Consider the following 18,922-nt stretch of genomic DNA (forward strand, 5'->3'; position numbering starts at 1 on the left):
AGTCAAAATAGTAATTCAAAATATATTCAAAATCGTCTTCCTTTACTTTATATTAAAAGTCGCTGTTCCACAGGAAAAAGGTTGATTATTTAAAGTTCCATAGCCGAATAAAATTGGGAACCGTTCGCTGTTTTAGGTCTTATTTTAGGCGCAGTTTGATAGAGTTTATTAATTTTTGGATTAATATTTTACATTTTCTTTTTTCTTTTTTGCTTGAACTTATTCAAGTTATATGATTTTGGGCCCATGTCCAAGAGTTTGTGGGTTCGATCCCAGCCAACCGAGGACTCCCTGTATAGTAAATGGTGACTGATGCACGTTAAATCTGTCGAATCGCAAAGTCCTTCATGTTTCCTTAACAAATCAATACCTCTGGGGGTACTGATCCCGGAGTTTCCTTGTCTTCTGGATTGGTTCAAAAAACAAGGCTACGGAGTTGAACATTAGTAGTCGTAAACCCAAAATTGGGTCGGCTGTTCAACGACGGATATAAAATATAAAATTTAAGAAAAGCTATATGATTTAATGCATCCATAATATAATCGTAAACTTGGCTTCAGACGCATTTCCTTATCCTCGATGCCACTATCAAAGAAATAATGAAATAAATTTAAATAAATAATAATAGTTAAATTATTTCTTTTTATAGCTTTCAAGCGATAAAATGCTTCGTTCAAACAGATTTAAAATCTGGGATTCAGGAAATTATTGAGTTAGTTTCTTGGAGAATTAGCATTCTTGTCACCTTACAACAAAAGATTAAAAAAAAAAACATTTGGAACAAAAACATTCGAAAAAGCAAGTAAAAGACGAGTAGATAGTGAAAATGGTCCAGGTAAATGAATAATCAATGTCAAGAGATTGAAACTTGGATTCCTAATAATCACATTAAGAGGATCATATCTTTGAGTCCACAAGGAATTTGTGATTCTTGAATGTTGAGATCGAAGCTTCAGAGAGGCTACCCAGCGCTCTAAATGCAACAATCATAATCCGCAAGTGATTTTGCACAACATATACATACATTAAATTATTACAAAATAATACTGTAAAAACTTTATTTACTTTTAATCTGTTTCAGATTCTTTTGAAGTTTTTTTTTAATCTCGTTGGGTGTTTAATAAAAATCTCCATTTTTTTCTTAGATCTAATTAGAATTTAGTTAGCAGTTTTTTTTATATCGTTTAGGAAAAATTTGTTAACACTTTTATGCAGAATTATCATTAAACCTATTATTCATACTTTTTTCCTTATTTTGTAATAATTTAGTGTGTCTTAGCCGGCTCTGTTGAGGACGTTTATGGGACCTGCACTACCACCTGCACACCTAGACTTACACTTGAACTTTGCTATCTAATTTAATTTATTACCAACTTTGAACAGTCAATCCCTTTTGGATTTACTGCTATCTGTATTTAATTCCGTAGCCTAGTGTTTTTGAACCTAACCCAGAAGAAACTCTTGTATTAAGCGCTTAATCAAACTTGTCTACTCTTGTTTTTAAATGGGAGAAAAAACTACGACACCCCCAATGATAAGTGGATTTTAAGACATGATTTGTGTTTATCAATAGGGATATTTTACAACAGATCTGTGCGAGTGGTGGCATTAAACGAGTTGTGAAATCATCATCAGGATTTAAACCTAGGTCACCTCTTTGAGATATTGACGCTGTTCATTGAAGCCCCAAAGAGTCTGGCTTTTTGATGCCTCTTATCAAGCCCTTAATTTTTCTTCGAGGTTAGATGGGAGAAATCAATTATTACGCTTGATGAAGCTTGATGCAAATTCTAATCATGAAAAATTCTAATATTTGCTTAGAACACTTAAATTTTATGAAACAAAACTTGTAATAATATTCAACTATTTTGCATTTGAATTTTTGTAACGAATTAGGTCAATTGTAATAGAGAGCCTATTGTGCAAAGTGATTCAAACCCTAAGACCATTTCAGCTAATTCTTACTGAATTCGAATATGATTCCCATCACTCATCGTTTAGTGAAAACACGATCCTACGTTAATAACTTTCTGATAACTATTTTATAACCATTATTTTGAGAAAGGATTGTTTTTAACACTGAAGTTCTTGTGAAAGGCTAAAAAAGTGAAAAGTTCTAAAACATGGCAGATGTAGTAAAAAGCGAGTCTTAGAGGGGGGATTTTTTTTTCTTCTGTCTAATTTGTAAAGAAAGTCAATACAAATAATCGTTTTTAGTTTCTCAATTCTTTAACTTATTTTCTGCATATTCCAGCTTTAAGCCCCCTTTTTTTCCCTTTGAATCTCTTTTAACCATTGAACTGTTTCATTTTCCTACCATACTGCCTTATACACTAGGGGGACCGGCAAGTAATGTCGTTTTGGTGCCTTTGATATTTGTTATGAAGACTTTATTTTTAATCAATGATGTATTCACCCTCGTTAGCAACATTCTTTCAATGCCGGATCGAAAATGGATCGAAATGGATCGAAAGAAATGAACTGGTTTTCAAGACTAACAAATATTTGATGCGCCGAAACAACATTACTTTCCAGTCCATCTAATCCTCCATAATCTCCTTCCTTGCTATAATTCAAGTATTATTATTTTTTGATTTTATAACCATCGCTGAACAGTCGACTGAATTTTCAGTTTACAGCTACCACTCCTTAACTCAGTAGCCTTGTAATTCTGAACCCAGGGAAGACAAGGGAACTCTTGGTTCAAGTGTATTTGCCTTTGTGGAGGACTTTTTGAGGGAACTAACTCACATTTGCGTTACATGGAGAAAGAAAAAATCACGAAAACCTCCCTTGGTTAGCCTGATGGCAAGGGGACTTTAACCCATGATCCATCTACCACGAAGATCCATCTACCTTGAACCATCCACCTTGCCTGCTGTTTTAGGTTCGGAAGCTACAGAGTTGAACATTGGTAGCCGTTAACTCAAATTTGGGTCGGCTGTTAAACGATGGTTATGAAATAAAATAAAAAATTCATATTTTAAAAAAAATATTTGTGAAATAAAATTATTTTCTATATAATGTAGATTATTTTTTGATATGAGTAAAATGAAAAGCATTGTCTTATCATCTAAACTTTTATATAGCGGAATAAAATAACAAATTTAATATAAAATTTTTCCAAATTCGTTTAGGTCTGTAAATTATTGTAGATGGTCGTGTGACCTTTTGTATGCCTGTGAAGGAAACTGTCACTTTTATTTTTAATTTCGTATCGTAGAGAGTCGATTTATTATGAGAATAAGAAACAATTTAAATAATGATTATTTTTACTTATAAACATATACGTTTATTATTGTCACAAATATAGAAATATGAGAGTATCGTTCAATGAAGAGTTAGAATTGGATATAACATGAAATGTTTTTAACAAAATATGAAACTCATCTAATAAACAATTTATCTTTTGTAAAACAAGTTTTTTTTAAAAAAATAAATACCTATTGAATGTAATTTTTGTTATAGATTTAACAAATAATAGCGGAAAATAAAGTTAACAAAAACGTTTTATTTCATTGAAATTAATTTGGATATTTTTTAATCACGTATAGATTTTTAGTTTTGGTTGTAAAAAAATAGACAAGTTTTAAAAAAAAATTAATAAAATAAAGAAAATACAGCTTTCAATAAGTACAAATCCATTATATATATTTGCACCTATGTGACCACATAAATTTTTATATTTTCTTGTGAATAGCTGTTTTAAAATGAATTAAATTTACTAAAATACTTTAAATTTTTAATCGAAATGTATGGTGTCTCTTCTACAATTGAAGAAAGTTAAGTGTTTAAACTTACTTAAACTTAATTTTTTTCCAATTTATGTTCATCATATTACTTTTTTTTTTTAAAAAATATTTTTTTATATCAAGAAGTATAATTTTTAAAGTTAGCGCTTTCCGAAAATAATTGGAAAAACAGATTTAAAGTAGCCAATTCTTTGAAAATGGTCAGGGCAGTTTTGCTTACATTCATATTACTTTTTAAACTTAGAAAATGTAAAGCCTAACACTGATTGAATAAGGGAAATGTCTATTTATGAAATAATATAAGTTGTTACATTGTAACTAAGATTTGACACTAATCATGCACGGTGAGTGAGAACTGGTTTCTTCGAATATCATGTTGAACAACCTGAAACTTTATTTAATTTTATAACCGTTGTTGAACAGGTGACCTAATTTTTTTTTTTTGGGGGGGGGGTTTACGACTACTGATGTTCAACTCCGTAGCCTTGCAATTTTGAACCCAATCCAGAAGACAAGGGAACTCCTGGATCAAGTATTGGGAGAAATTTGCCTTCGTGGATGACTTTTTGATGGAACTAACCGGCATTTGCGTTACATGGGGAGGAAGACCACAAGAACCTCCCACGATTAGCATAACGGCAAGGGGACTCTAACTCATGATCCGTCTACCACTGAGGATATTTCACGTCAGCACAGTGGTTGGTGCGAGCCGTATGAGGAATTCGTATCAACCAGTCATCGCTTTGATTCGAAAACATTCATGGCCATGAAAATATTCGCTCCGGTAGCTAAGTCGGTTAGGGCGTTACGCACTTCGCTAGTGAATAGCTAGAGGTTGTGACTTCGATTCTGATACCCCACTAAACAACCAGCATGTATACGCAACAAAGGACTGAAAGTCCTCTCATTGGTTGCGGTGTGAAGTCGGGAAAGAGGGGTAACAGCTCAGTTGCACATCCCCTGACTAGGATCAAAATTACGAGGCATTCCTCTCATGGCTGTTAAAGGCCCTTAAAGGCACTAGGTACTTGGCCATGGTGATGTGAGGCCATAAAAGTATCAGGAAGTGATAAATACAGAGGGAGTGTTCCCCAAAAAACAGGGGGGGGGGGCAATGGGGTTAAAATGGTTATCAGATTCAGGAAAAAATTTTACGTAAAAATAGTGTGGAGGGGATTTTTTTCGTGCAACGCTGTGTATTTGGGCAATTTTAAGAAATTACTATGCGATGTATTTTAGCAGAATTTCCCTCACATTTTTCCTGGTTTCGGACTGGCTATTACAGTTGTACGTATTTTAACATATTACAAATGACGTGTTTATCTTTCAGCATTTTTTAAATGTTAACTTCTACAAATGTGGTTCGATGTTACATATAAGCTATACTATACATCGAAGTTATTGCGTATATAATACATGTACGACATAGTAAATATTTAAATTGTTTTTAGAGAAAGAGGAGGAAAATGCATAATTCTTGATCGATCTGGTTCATTGGGTCGTAGCTATGATAAATAGTGCTCAATTCTATTCTAATTATTTTCTAGACATGTCTATTTTAGAAATCTCTTTATATAAGTGAGTCTGAGATTATGAATGAAAATGAAATATTTAAGTAAATTATTGTTATTTTCAGGATAGGCGATGCCGTTCATAGCTGATGACACTTTGTGGTGCCCAGGAAAGATGGTAGACCTCTCTTTCCTTGTAAGTATTTTTATCTACACATCATCTTTTTCATTGTGTAGGTAAACAAACAAGTTCAAACAATTTTACAGAGACATTGTTAAGTAAGTACAGCCCCCTAAACTACTTTTGATGTTTTGATCTTGACGTTCAAGGACTCAATCTTAATGGCTCGAGAGAGTGACCTCAAATATGCTACTTAATTAGTGCAAACGATACATTAAGTTACGAAGTTATTTTAAGTCCAATGTTTTCTTACCTTATAAATTTATTTTAATTGCTCAAATTTTAAACATCTGTTGTTGTTTTTAATGCCTTATCTATTCATATCCTGTGGTGCACGGATCATCCTGTTGTACAAATGTTTTTATGATTTTATGATATTTTATATTATGAGGGCCTTTTGGCCTAGCGTGTTACCTCCAATACTTCATCTGTTATAAACGATCTGTAAAATTTCTTCATGTAACTGAATTTCTGTAAACATATGAGATGTTACCATGTCATACTTTTACTCTGGATTTAATAAATGCCACGGAGGGGCTTCGCCGGACCCCCTGCGGCAGTGTGGACCTGCTCCTCCTCTCCTGCGGGGGACTTTGGCTGCGACGAGTTCATCAAGTCTTCCAGCATACCCTAAAATAAAGGGAGTCGGGATTAAATCCAATCTTTATCCATGTGAGCATGGGTCAGCCTCTTTTTCGTTTGCTTTCTAGTGCCCACGTTAAGGCTATTGACGTTCGCTATTCTAAACTCTATGTATTGAGTCAAAATTCCACATCAGTCGGAAAAAAGGCATATTTATTCCGAGTTTTTATGTCTAATTTCTAACTTAAAATATCGCCTTCATTTCTTAATTAGCATATTTAAGGTTAGGTGCAATTGAGTCCTAGTGCGTGAAAATCTGATCATTAGATCAAAAGTATGGTAGTCAGAGATTTAACCTCATGTTTGAAAGTTACTTACTTAGCTATCAGAGTTATTCTTTCCTTCTTCTCTGTACTACCAACCTTACTTACTGTGGGAGTAACGTTGGCAAACCTAATATGGTGACTCCTGAAAGAATGGTCAACTAGATGAAAGAATGCCTCAGCATGAATCAATTTAGTAGTTCGACTAACTGCGCAGTGGATAACAAAAAGATTTCATTACGTTCGGGCTACTAAGTGTTGGAAAACACGAAGGATGTCATTACCTTTGGACTACTGAAGGATCAAATTTCTTGATTATTGTTACCCGTGCTGAGGCCTTCTCTTTTCTAGTAGGTATTGGGTCAACACGTCTGCCCTTCTGATACCCGAATGATGAATCTTAGTGTATGGGTAAACAAAAATTTTGCAAAAAGTTTTCAAAGGTAACTGTTTATCAAAAACAATAGTATTTGATTGACGTGAAAAGAGTGTAAAAACTGTGGTGTAATATCTCTCCAAAAGAAAAAAAAATTATGTGGAGGAACACCGGGTTAACACTATATCGAGCTCTCATATACGATTTTAATCTAAATTAATTTAAATCTAATAATCTAAAGTAATCTAATAGTAAATCTAATAAAGTAATTTAAATCTGAACACTTATAATAGAATTAGCTTACACCAAATTCTCGCTCGCTCACACTAAACGAGAATTATTTTCCTTTCTGAAAACGACGGTGTGTTGGCACCCTTTTTTATCGCCAGAAGTAAGCGTTTGTAATCGAGAATTAGTTTGCAAAACTTTGTTATTAGCAATTTGTTGCGATTTTAATGAATAAGATGTTCGTTATCAAAATAGGTATGTATGCTTTTAATTGCGTTATAAGAATTATTATATTTTGTTTTTCAAATCTCTGTGAACTGTATTAAGTGATTTTCAATTTCTTTTGAACTGATTTTCACCGTTCTGTTAAACTTTGTTCGACTTTGTCTTTGTGTTCTCTTAGCTACTTGTATGATTGATTTACAAACTAATTTTATTTTAAAAATTAGTGTATATATTATTCTTAATTAATGATTCTTACTTTATATTTAATCGCAATAATACATTTACTGACTCTTATGTGTGTCATATCATAGTATAATTGTAAATTTCAGTATTACTGAAAGAAAATGATGGTGGCTTCTATACACCAAGTAGTGAAGTAAAACATTCTTGGTTTCGTGGAACACTTTGTGGAACACCACTTTGATGTGAAGTAGTCAAAATGATCGACGATCAAGTAGATCAGGGACTGACAAACTTTTTTGATCTTTGACCCCAATTTTTTTTTAATTTTCTTACATCCCCCTCTATAAAAAATAATGGAAAAAGAAAAAAAAAATTTCTAAAAATGATTTATTTTATTTTGGCAAAATTAAATTGTGAAAATCAAATTATTTTGGATAATGACTGTCGATATTTTCAACTTGAGCTGCAGAAAGTGGCCTGATAATTGATTCTTGGATGTACGTATATTCAATATCTCCAAAGCGTTATTCAAAATCATTGCTTAATTTTTTGGATGATTTGTAGATATTTGGTATTCATTCATCGACACCCAAAGTCGGACAGACTTTGAATTTCACGATAATCGAACCAGAAGAGTCGATATCAACTATTTTGCAGACCCCTGAGCAATAGGGTAGGTGACGACTCCTGATAGGGAACTAATTTCCATGGACATAATGTAAACCGGGCAGTTGGAACTGGCCCTGTTTATAAAGAAACAATATTTACGGGTACGGGAATAGCAATAGAGGTTCTTCTTGAAGCGGGTTTATACCCACGTCCACTACTGGGACCAAACCTCACGGGGGCGTTTTCTTTCACTTCAAAAGATGAATCTAACCTTTATTAAGTGCATTTACTAGGGTAAGGCGTGTTTATGCCCACCCCCAACCACTACTAGGAGAGACTTGCCTACTCAGGGTATAAATCAGGTATAAATTCGCCTAAAATAAGGTTTGAATTCCAACGGTGGTTGGTTGATATGAATTCTGCTCTTGGCTCGCACTGACCACAATACTTATATAAAATATCCTTAGTAGTAGCCGAATCATGGGCTAAAATTCCTTGCCGGCGAGCAAACAGTGGGAGAATTTCGTGGTTTTTCTCTCCATGTAATGCAAATGCAGCTTGGTTCCCTTAAAAAGTCTTCCGTAAAGGCTACTTTGTCCCAATGCTTGAGTCAGGAGTTTTCTTCTGACTTCAAAATTACAAGGATACGGAGTTTGATAGTTGTATACTCAAAATTTGGTCGACTGTTCAACGCTGGTTGTTTCTCTCCCTGTAAATTATTTCTTGGGTATATCATCCCATACTTATTCGAATGTCTTCTTTTTTCAATATTCTTTACACAGACAATCTACTTATATTAACGATCAACATCAAGTCAGGTAAATAATACTCGGTCGTTTGACAATAAGAGGAACAAAATTCTGTATCATTTTGTCCCGCAATTTTAAAAGAACCTTTAAGGAAGTCTTTAGTTGATCCAAAAACTTTAATCTAGAAACAACAGCATGCTCTTCACAAGGAAATTCCTCCTCCTGGGGACACAGCTTAACAATTAAGCTTTTTTTAATGGCCTCGGAAATGTCCGAATTGCTACTCTCTTATCTTTACCGGCACCTGTGGCTTGGAGTATCATTGCCCATGTCAAACAACCCATTTATAAGGCGGGTTGCATTCCCACAATCACACAGAAGAAAGAACATAAAGAGAGAGAAAGTTACATCCATGCCTACGATGGGATACGAACCCACTACTTCTGGCCCCGTAGTCCAATACAGTAACCACTAGACCAGTGATCGGCCAAAAATTAAAGTAATGTTGACTGCTTTCTTTCATTTTGATGGTATTACGAATTCCTATCAATAAATCAGGCAGTAAATTATTATTATTTTTAAGCATATTGCCGTGTTTGAGTGAAAAAATTTGTCACGAACGACCTCCAATGTGGCGAGACCATTTAGAGGTTTTACACTATGTTAACGCACCTTCTCACACTACATTTATCTACTTCAGTGGGGGAAGAAATTTTTGTTGCATTTATAAAAATGCTTGATTTTGCTTATTTCGGATGGGAGGATTTCAAATCTAATTCTTTTTTCTTTTCTTTTTTTTTTTTTTTTTTTTTTTGCTTCTGAAGTTACAGATTTTTTTAAATGACATTTTTAGTCTTTTTTTTTCCTTGTCGACAAACTTCTAGGGTAGTTAAGACACATCATAAGGATTAAAACTGCATAGAAACCCTTGCCCGGAAATGTCGTCGTACGCGGCTAGGAGTGCTTCCCGTGTCACGACTTGTTCAGAGAAGAAACAGTTCATCAATAAGGAAGCGGTCACAGCAACGTATGCATGGGTTCCTGCACAATTTTAATCCTAATGATGCACCATAACTCACCTGGAAATTGTCACAACATATATACAAACCCCTGCTGTTTATAACGTTTTTAAATTAACATATTTCGACAAAAAAATAGACTAAAAATGACATTTAAAAATGTAGCCTTTAAAGAGAAACAGATTGGAGATTTGAAGTCAGCAATTCAAAATTATCTAAGATCTGTTAAAAAAATCTCATGCAACAACAACAAAAATTAATAAATATTTAACCATTTTATTTTATTTTATAACCATCGTTGAACAGCCGATTCAATATTTGGGTTTAGGAAAACTAATGTTCAACTCTGTAGCCTTGTTATTTTGAACCCAATCCAGAAGACAAGGGAACTCCTCAATCAAGTATTGGGAGAAATGTGTCTTCGTGAAGGACTTCCTGATGGAACTACACTGAGAGGAAAACCACGAAACCTCCCACTGTTACCCTGATGGCAAGGGGATTCTAAGCCATGATCAGTTTACCACTGATGATATTTTACATCAGCACAGTGGTCGGTGCAAGCCGGATGCGAAATTCGTATCGACCAGCCATCACTGGGATTCAAACCTGGCTCACCTCATCGGAAGGCGAACGCTCTATCCCGTGAGCCTTCAGGCCTCAATAGTTTCCCATTGTTATTTCACTGTTTTCTGCCTAATATTCATCAAATATGGCCTATAATCCCGTTATTCTCCTTTTCTAATCGCTCAGTTTCAATTGCCTCTCTTTAGTAATCATTTTGCTCTTATTAATTCGAGAATTTTGTTACAAACCGTGAAGGGTATTTACAAAAGCAATATGATTGTGTACAAAAGATGATTGAAGGGAGATAAATAACAGCCAGGTCAATAAAGGAGCTAAAGAGAGCAGCTCTTCTTCCATTCCACTCAAATGTTACATCCAGTGTGCAAAATAAAAAATGAAGCACCCTAAAAAAAAATTCTAATGATTGGATGTCCTAAAACTCAATCTTAATGGTCTGAGCATAATAATGCTGATTCATTAGTGCAAATGATATTTTAAATTACAAAAACAGACACTAAACAGACCGAATAAACATGCCTTTTAAATACGGATTATTGAATCTAAAAATATGGGGGATAACCGCAATCTGAAAAAGGGCTCGGCCCTATAATTTGGTCGGGAAAGCTGTCGAAAATTTGGACCCCTTAATTTATTTGCTTCAACCATGCCCCGCCACAGCGGGGGGCACCCAGAGTTTAATAGTTTAAATACATTGTTTTAATACAATGTAAAGGATTTCAATATATTTAAGCCAAAATATTACTGGATTTCAAACAAGTTGGAAGTAAATTTATAGAAATGGAAGGTAAAATGTAACTGTTTGAATAAAATGATCTGTAGAACTGAACGATTCACAGATGGATAAATGTCTCAAGCGAATGATATCGATACGGATAAAAAGCAATGAACTAACATTGTGTGTTATCTAAGTACTTTTGTAACATTCTTATTTCTGAATTAAAAAGACAGACAGTTAATTGCATCAGACGATCGCAATGCTAAACGAATGGACGGGAATAGAAGCGGTCTCAGTCAACCTCAAGTTTAGGCTGCAATCACGTGACTTCATCTTGTCCATATCAGTGCCTTACCTAAAGAATAAGATACTCTATCAACTGAGGATTTTTTTTTTCTTTAGTGCCAGATCTTCAAAAAATAACCCTTAATAGTTTGCATCTTTTATTCCTGTTTTCAATTAAAAGAAAAATATGAATAAGTTTTGATAAAGTTCAATTCATAATATAGTGTTCATAATAATCGCCCTTAATAGAATCCATGTTGAAAATTCAGTCAAAAAATGTGTACGCATAACGGATTGAAGCGAATTTGCTCTCAAAATCTAAGAAATAACCACTGAGGAAGATAGAACTGAAAATATCAAAACCAATTTCACTGCCGAAGAAATAAGACGGTGTTGAAAGACACTTATTAGAAACAGTTACAAGTTTTACGATGCAATCAAGCTGGGTTTGATATTTTTCACTCCGGATATGTTTTTTCCTCGTTAAAATGTTATTTGAAATTCCCCTTTGAGCACTTTTTTTTTACTTCATATTTGACACATATACCTAAAAACAAACACTTTAAATTAAATTTTGTGATCATGGCATTTATATTTAGAATCTCTGTCAGAAATGCTGTCAAGCTTTGATGTTTTTTTCGTTCCAACAACCTTGATTGTGTTTCGTTAAATTCATTATAGTTAACCTTTATAGTGATTCGTTAGATGCAGTTTATTTGAATATTCAGATTATTCATTTTTTCTCACTTAAATATCTATTCACAACCGTTGAAGTGCTTCTTTTACTTCATTTTTTGTACTGATTTTAAAAATATATTCATATTTGTTACAATTGCAACACCATGAAGGAATTATTCAAATTGAGCCAAACTTAATATGAAATGTAAAGTGATGTAAGAAATGCAAATGATTGGAACTATAATGCGATTACGCATGCGTAGAATCAGCCTCTTGTTCCATGTATATAAAGAACTGTAAAGATATCACCAACCATTCTCGTTCCAGACTTTAAAGATACATATTATGACCGAGCTCTGAGCTACGATGTCATACCGACGAGGCCGTGGAAGCACCACTGGGCGGTTGACCCAGTAACCGACGATAAACTACGTGAACGCTATCGAAGTCTTTCACTTGATGAATTAAACAATTCGAATGCCAAGGATGGTTTGTTAAAAATAAAATTCTAAAATTCTGCATCATGATTTTTACTTCAACCCAGCTATCCAAAGGGTAGTGAGAATATAACAAAAGAATTTGTGATTCATAGAGGAAGATATTGATAGAAGACCATCACCGGAGCCCGAACCTGTGGCTGTCGTCGGCTGTTCAGAAACCTCGTCGGTGATTGTGACTGTACCCCCCCCCCCCCAACCAGTCAGACCCGAAGCCAATGACGGGAGCACCGGCTCGTAAGAAAAGGGAGAAAAAAGAAGAGTCAGAAAAAACTCTCTTATGGATATTTCTACAGTTCCTGATCTTAATGACTCTACTAAGGACTCTAAAATGATCACATTGATAAGACCGCAGAGTCTCTTTAAAGTCTTGATATCCCAGAACCGACTAGGGAGCCCTTTTATAGTATCTGAAGAGTTTGAGATAAATACAGAGATTCCAGTTCCTAATTCTGACAAAAGTCCTGTAGAAACAACGGACGGAACAGCCCAGAAACCAACTATGTCTCCTCATATTAAAGTAATGACAAATGCCAAGGTTCTCATTCGTGGCCGACCTAAATTTTTGAGATTTCCTTGAACTTGAGAAATTTAACATCGAGATCCTCAAAGTTGTCCACTTTTCTTGATGGGTGAGTGAACTCTACAGACCCCTCGCACTCTTTGTGATTCTGCCACTGACAGATGGCTAAAGCGAAATCTACAAAAGTAAGGTATTCAAGCAGCACCCAGTCAGGATTAAAGGATTCAGTGACAGTCAAGTACAAAGTTTCTCCTGCCAAGGCTTCGGACGTACGCAGAAATTACGCCAAGAGCCACCCAAATGTATGAAGTGCAAAGAAAGGCACTTTCCCTTCCACAGCAAGAAGCCCTGTGACATTCCAGCTAAATGTTGAAACCGCCTCGGAGCAAACACCTCAAATTTTCCCGGGTGTGTTTTCCGCCCCATGAGACCCAATAAGAAGCAGACTCCGCATCTCCAGCTCACTGACAGGGGAACATTGTCAAAGAGTTATCAGACCTATTCAAGGACAGATATATCTCCTCAACGCTGTCATACAGGGAGCCACTAGAGAGGAATAAATGCTTCCCCCTCAACTGATGTCATTCCAGCTACCACCACCAGCTACAGACCAACTTTGTGATATCAACATCTCGAAATCTTCCTTCCGTTGTCTTATGGTAAAAATAAGTCGAATGAAGAGGTAATTGCCACAAGGCAGGTACCTCGAACATAACTTCACTTCGAAACATCGTTGATATCAGTTTATCGTCTCTTTTTCTGCAGTAAACATGCTACATTAGCAACTACGTACTCTGCGTACATAATTATGATCATATTTCTGTTATATACTAAAATTTTATTAGGTAAAATACTTTCAGCGTTCCTCTACCAAAGATTGCTCTGTAGATAAATCACAGACGGACTCAGAAACATAATGCATGCCGTACAAGGTGGCAACAAGTTGTTTTCTCTGATAAATATCCTAAGTACAATAATGGGAAAGTAGGCATTAGACTTGTCAGAGGGGAACATCTGCTACCATAGAATATTATCTAACGTCACATCGCAGAAACATCATGATGGAGGAAGCTATTGGGTACAATTGTCGATCCCTTATGTATCGAGTAATTTCAACAATGATCGCAACATAAGGTGGATTGTGGGACCAGAGATCCTCCCCGTTCTACGATGCATTGTGAACGCTGTATTTCAGGAGGATAATGCCTGTGCACATGGAGGATAAAGCTATCGTCGATGCACAAAAAGTTTGATGGCCTGCTTATTTCCCTGATATGTCACACATTGTGTATGTTTAGGCATTCTAGCTCGTTCAGCTGGTGGGGTACACAGTAAGACAGAACTTTGGCATTAAACCAAGCCATAAGAATACCAGTCTCCAGGATAACATTGAGACCTAATGATACGAAAGTACAGGTTCTCATCACTCAGCGTGGTAGACACACGAAATACTGATATCAGTCATTTTTCCCTAAATTTGATCGTTCATTTGTGTAACAATCAGTAAAATGTGAAATAAATATCAGTAATTTCTGACAATTCCTTCATAGTGATGCAATTTTCATAAACATAATTGCATATATCAAGGGTGTTTATGGGAAAAAACTGCATAATAATTTATACTTAATAGACAGGGTGCTCCAAAATGCTGAGTTCTAATATGTATTTTTAAAATCCTTGTCAAAAATGAGCTTTAAAAGTTTATGCTTTATGGATTTCAAACATATATTAAGCAAGAGGAGAGGGCGAAAACGTTATCGAAATCTCTTCAATCACTAGTGGAAAGGTGAGACTAAAAGCATCAAAACCAGTTTGATTATCCAAGGAAACTTGGAGGTGTTTGAAATAATCACACCCCAACTAATCTAAACATTTTTTTAGGCAATCAAACAAGTTTTGATATTTTCTGTCCAAACATCCTTAATAGCAACTTGTTTAAAACGTGGGAAGATTATTTGGTTTATTGTTTCAAATGATGAGAACCAGATATCCACTATCTTTGCTCCAGTATCCGAAAACTCAATCATTAGGACATTAAAAGTTCGATGGTCTGGACAGGCTTCTATATCAAGGATGACACATTTCTCAATCTCCCTTTGATTGCACACTATGACTCGATTTACTTACCGGTATAAAGTTTTGAAGCCTTATGTTCGTTTTTCAGGGATGTGAGGTCCCTGATTGCATTTTCATCTCATATCGTCAACGATTTTCTAAAAAATGAAAATCTCCAGACCTCAACCCTTTTGAGCATATCTCGAGAGGGAAACCATCCTGGGACAGAATTCCAAGCACACGAACTTTTAAACATTTTGAACATTACAAAATTTTTAACCGTTCCAGCACTGAAAAGAACCATATGATCTTATTTTATTGAACTATAGTTCATTTAAGTCGCTTTAAAAACATACATAATTCAAAGTAATATTTTATTTTTCACTCAATGTTTAAGAATAATGGCGTTTTTTTTCATAATTACAAAGTATATTACCATGTATAAAAATAATTCCCACGTATCAGTATAATAACTATGTATAAACTTCATACGATTGCAAATAACACTGCATATTTGTTGCAAATAACACTGCATATTTGTTGCAAATAACACTGCATATTTGTTAAAATCTAATTTTATTAGTTCCATTTTGTAACTCCTTTACAAGATCATGTATGCCTGTCATACACAAATGAGATCCCCTCAGCAGAGGATCAAAATTTTGATAACGTTACATATTTGCGTTACGTATTGCCTTTGAACTAATTGGATTTATATTAGCTTCTTAATAGTTTATTATTCGATAATTATCATTATTAATTGAATTTCAATTATAACTGATGTAAGCAATTTTTCTGGTAAAAAATCTGACACTTCCATGTTTTTTTATTAGCTTATTCTTGAAATTATTCAATGTTAAATATATCAGGTATAGCATAATTATCTAGCTGCACGTCAAAGATGACGTTTACGAAAGATCCAGTCAGATTGGTCAGAATATCTCTTCAGTTTGATTAGTTGCAAGGATTGGTTTTATGCATTACGCTTATGTGCACGCATGTCTCTCTGGTTCATTACTTGTCCACTGACGCCATGACATGGTTGTGTTTACATGTTACGTTAGAGAAATTATAAAATGTTTCAAACGATTGTAGATCCTGACGACTGGGAAATGCGTTTTGTAAAATGATTTTTGAAGGCGGCAGAGAATTATAAGCCATCTGAAATTCATTGTCAACTTGTTGAGATTTATGATGAAAAGTGATGGAATAACAAGAACGTGGGTTTGACAATTCAATGATGGACATGAAAATGTTCGAAGCAGAGAGTATATAACCTTCTGTTGTTTATGATGGTTTGGTTGTAAGAATGAAAGAGAAACTTTGTGGACTGTCCTGAATACTTTATGATGAGTTTTTAAAAATTTCAAATTCTGTTTTGCATAAGATTGTGACAAATTGTTCAAATTATCGTTTCTTCGCTAGAGACATCCTTCTTTGAAGAAAGTATGAAAAAGTTGGTTTCCTGCTATGACAAATGTCTGAACGATGGTAACTGTGTAGAAAAATTTCTTCTTTCTCTTTTATGTAAAAATAAATTTCAAATTTCTCTTTTGTGTAAAAATTAATTTCTTTTGAAGAAACATAGAATGCCAGTTTTTCTAAAACGGTACTTACTCTCCGGACAAGCCTAGTAGCTACGATAAAAAAAATACAATGATGGCCATTAAATCATCCAAACTCCGTTGAGATAGCTTCAATTTGCGACCCCGAAAAGTGAGTCACGATAACACTGATCAACGCATCAAGGTTTGTTTGAATATTCAAATAAGTACCGAAGAATCTCATAGAATGTCAGTGTATGATGATAATGTGATAAAGACTTTTGGTACTTACTCTTCAGAAGTCTTCTTCCCGCCATCTTCAGTCATTTGTCGGTAGGAAGTTATTTTCCACCTAACTAACATACGCTGATAACTTCAGAAAATTAAACAAAAATACCAATGAACGTTTTTTTTCTTCATAAATGTGGATAACAATAAAGGTTAGTGTGTGGTCAAGAAGAAAGTTCAACACTGGTTGGCTATTTTCTCTTGTGCATGATGCGTTCGTTCAATTGATCATTTCTCATCGAGTTAGTTTGTACTTATCAACATAGAACTTATAAATTCAATTATTTATAAACTCAGTCGATCAAGTTTATAGACAATTCTTTATAGTAGGTAAAAGTTTGAAAATCTCACCCTCATTCCCACAAAAAAAATCTTAAAAATCAAATTAATTATAGATAAGGAGCTAAATTAATTTCATTTTATAAATCAATATCAATTAAAAAATAAATATTTTGAACATAATACTACTAAACAAATGCCCCATAAAGGGTTAAAACGAAGGACTAAGTCAAAAATTACTAAGAAGTCAAAAGTTGAGTCAAAAATTACTAATGATGTGTCAGTTTGCAAAAAAAAAAGCGGATTACCTTGAAAAACTTTTAATCTAGTGATCGGATCTTCACCTATTAAGACTTAATGGTTTAAAGGACTTTTTTGAAAATTTGGTAACTCAGAAACTGTTAGACCGATTTTGTTCAAATTTTGTAATTTGCCATGCAAACTTACTATCTCCAAAATAGTGTAATATTTCGCTAAACTTTTAATTCGGAATTTTTTTGACAATTATTAAATAGGATAATAATAAATAATTATTCCAACTTATTTTTTGCATGAAAGTACTTTTAAATAAATTGATAATTGATTGCAAAATTCACTTAAAATATTTTACAATTGATTTCAAAAATGTTTCAACTAACGGAAAAAGTTCTCAGGGTATAGCCAAATACACTGAAAGTTAAATTAACATTAATGGATGCAAACATTCCGCCACTCTCCTCGCCAAATTATTGGAATCATATATCCCAGATTGCAGTTACCCCATTATAATATGATATCGTCCATTTGCCTAAATCACTTGGCACATTTTATTAAATAACCCTTTTATTTTGAAAAGACTATACAAGTCATCAGTTTATTTTACAAGATTGACAAGAGTGTAATAAATTTATAATAGTATAACAGAGGTAGTAAACTAACATTCTAGGAATTTTCTCTCCCTTTATCGTTTATTCTGAATACGCCTCTGAAAAGTTACATCTTTAACAAACCCCCGACGCCGAAGTCCGGGACGTAGCCCCGTAATGCGTGTTTGATTAAGTAAAGAAAAGAAAGCACGTCATTCTTCGTTTAGTTAAGTTTCTGTTAAACATTGAAAAGACGATTTTTTTTTTCACTGCGTCCATTTTCATAAACACGTATTTCGAGCTGTGTTCAGATTTAAAAACTCTTTCAAAAATGCTTCACATCCTTGTTCGTTCAATCCTTGTTCAATCCATCAAAAAGTCCTCCACGAAGACTAGTTTGTTCCAATGCTTGATCCAAGAGTTCCCTTGTCTTCTGGTTTGGGTTCAAAATTAAGAGACTACGGAGTGGTCGTCAACTCAGAATTAGTTCGGTTCAACGACGGTTTTGAAATGAAATAAAATGCCCCTTAATGCAGTTCTCTAATGCGACATAAGTAAAGTATTACTATTCGATGCGAATTTTCCAGGTATTAAAGGCGTCGTAGTATGTTTTTCTTAGAATGTCTCTTATAGCTTTGGAGGCCTTTTTGGTGGAATGATACCTTTTCTTGAGTGCTTTCAAGTTTCAAGAACACTGGAAAGTCTGTGCTACACACGTTAGACCTGTAGGTTGGTTGAGGAACTCGTGGCATCACTCAAGAAGCTGTTCGCGAAGGACTTCTTCATACAATTTTCTTGTTTGACTTTAGTCTCATGATCAGTACTTTTTGTCCATCACTCAAATTATTGTCTGAGTTCAGTCTTAACGTCTGATTTTCATCGGCCTTTTA

At 34.4% G+C, this 18,922-nt stretch overlaps 1 protein-coding gene and 1 long non-coding RNA gene across 3 annotated transcripts in view; both read left to right on the forward strand.

Moving 5' to 3' along the window:
- The window catches only part of LOC107453372 (uncharacterized), a 404,700-nt gene that overhangs the window by 214,804 nt on the left and 170,974 nt on the right, over positions 1–18,922 (forward strand). For both annotated transcript variants that reach the window (XM_071188231.2, XM_087155622.1), the window contains exon 6: positions 5,389–5,459. In XM_071188231.2, coding sequence (XP_071044332.2) covers positions 5,397–5,459 — 63 coding nt within the window. In that variant the 5' untranslated portion in view covers positions 5,389–5,396. The remainder of the gene's footprint in view (positions 1–5,388; positions 5,460–18,922) is intronic.
- LOC147800926 (uncharacterized) lies at positions 10,762–13,151 on the forward strand. Its single transcript, XR_015430878.1, has 2 exons — positions 10,762–11,327; positions 11,386–13,151. It is a non-coding gene; the product is annotated as an uncharacterized LOC147800926 (long non-coding RNA).

The sequence above is a fragment of the Parasteatoda tepidariorum genome, chromosome 12, assembly GCF_982258835.1.
Source record: "Parasteatoda tepidariorum strain Cologne lab strain chromosome 12, Ptep-v5.0, whole genome shotgun sequence".
NCBI classification, from domain to species: domain Eukaryota; kingdom Metazoa; phylum Arthropoda; class Arachnida; order Araneae; family Theridiidae; genus Parasteatoda; species Parasteatoda tepidariorum.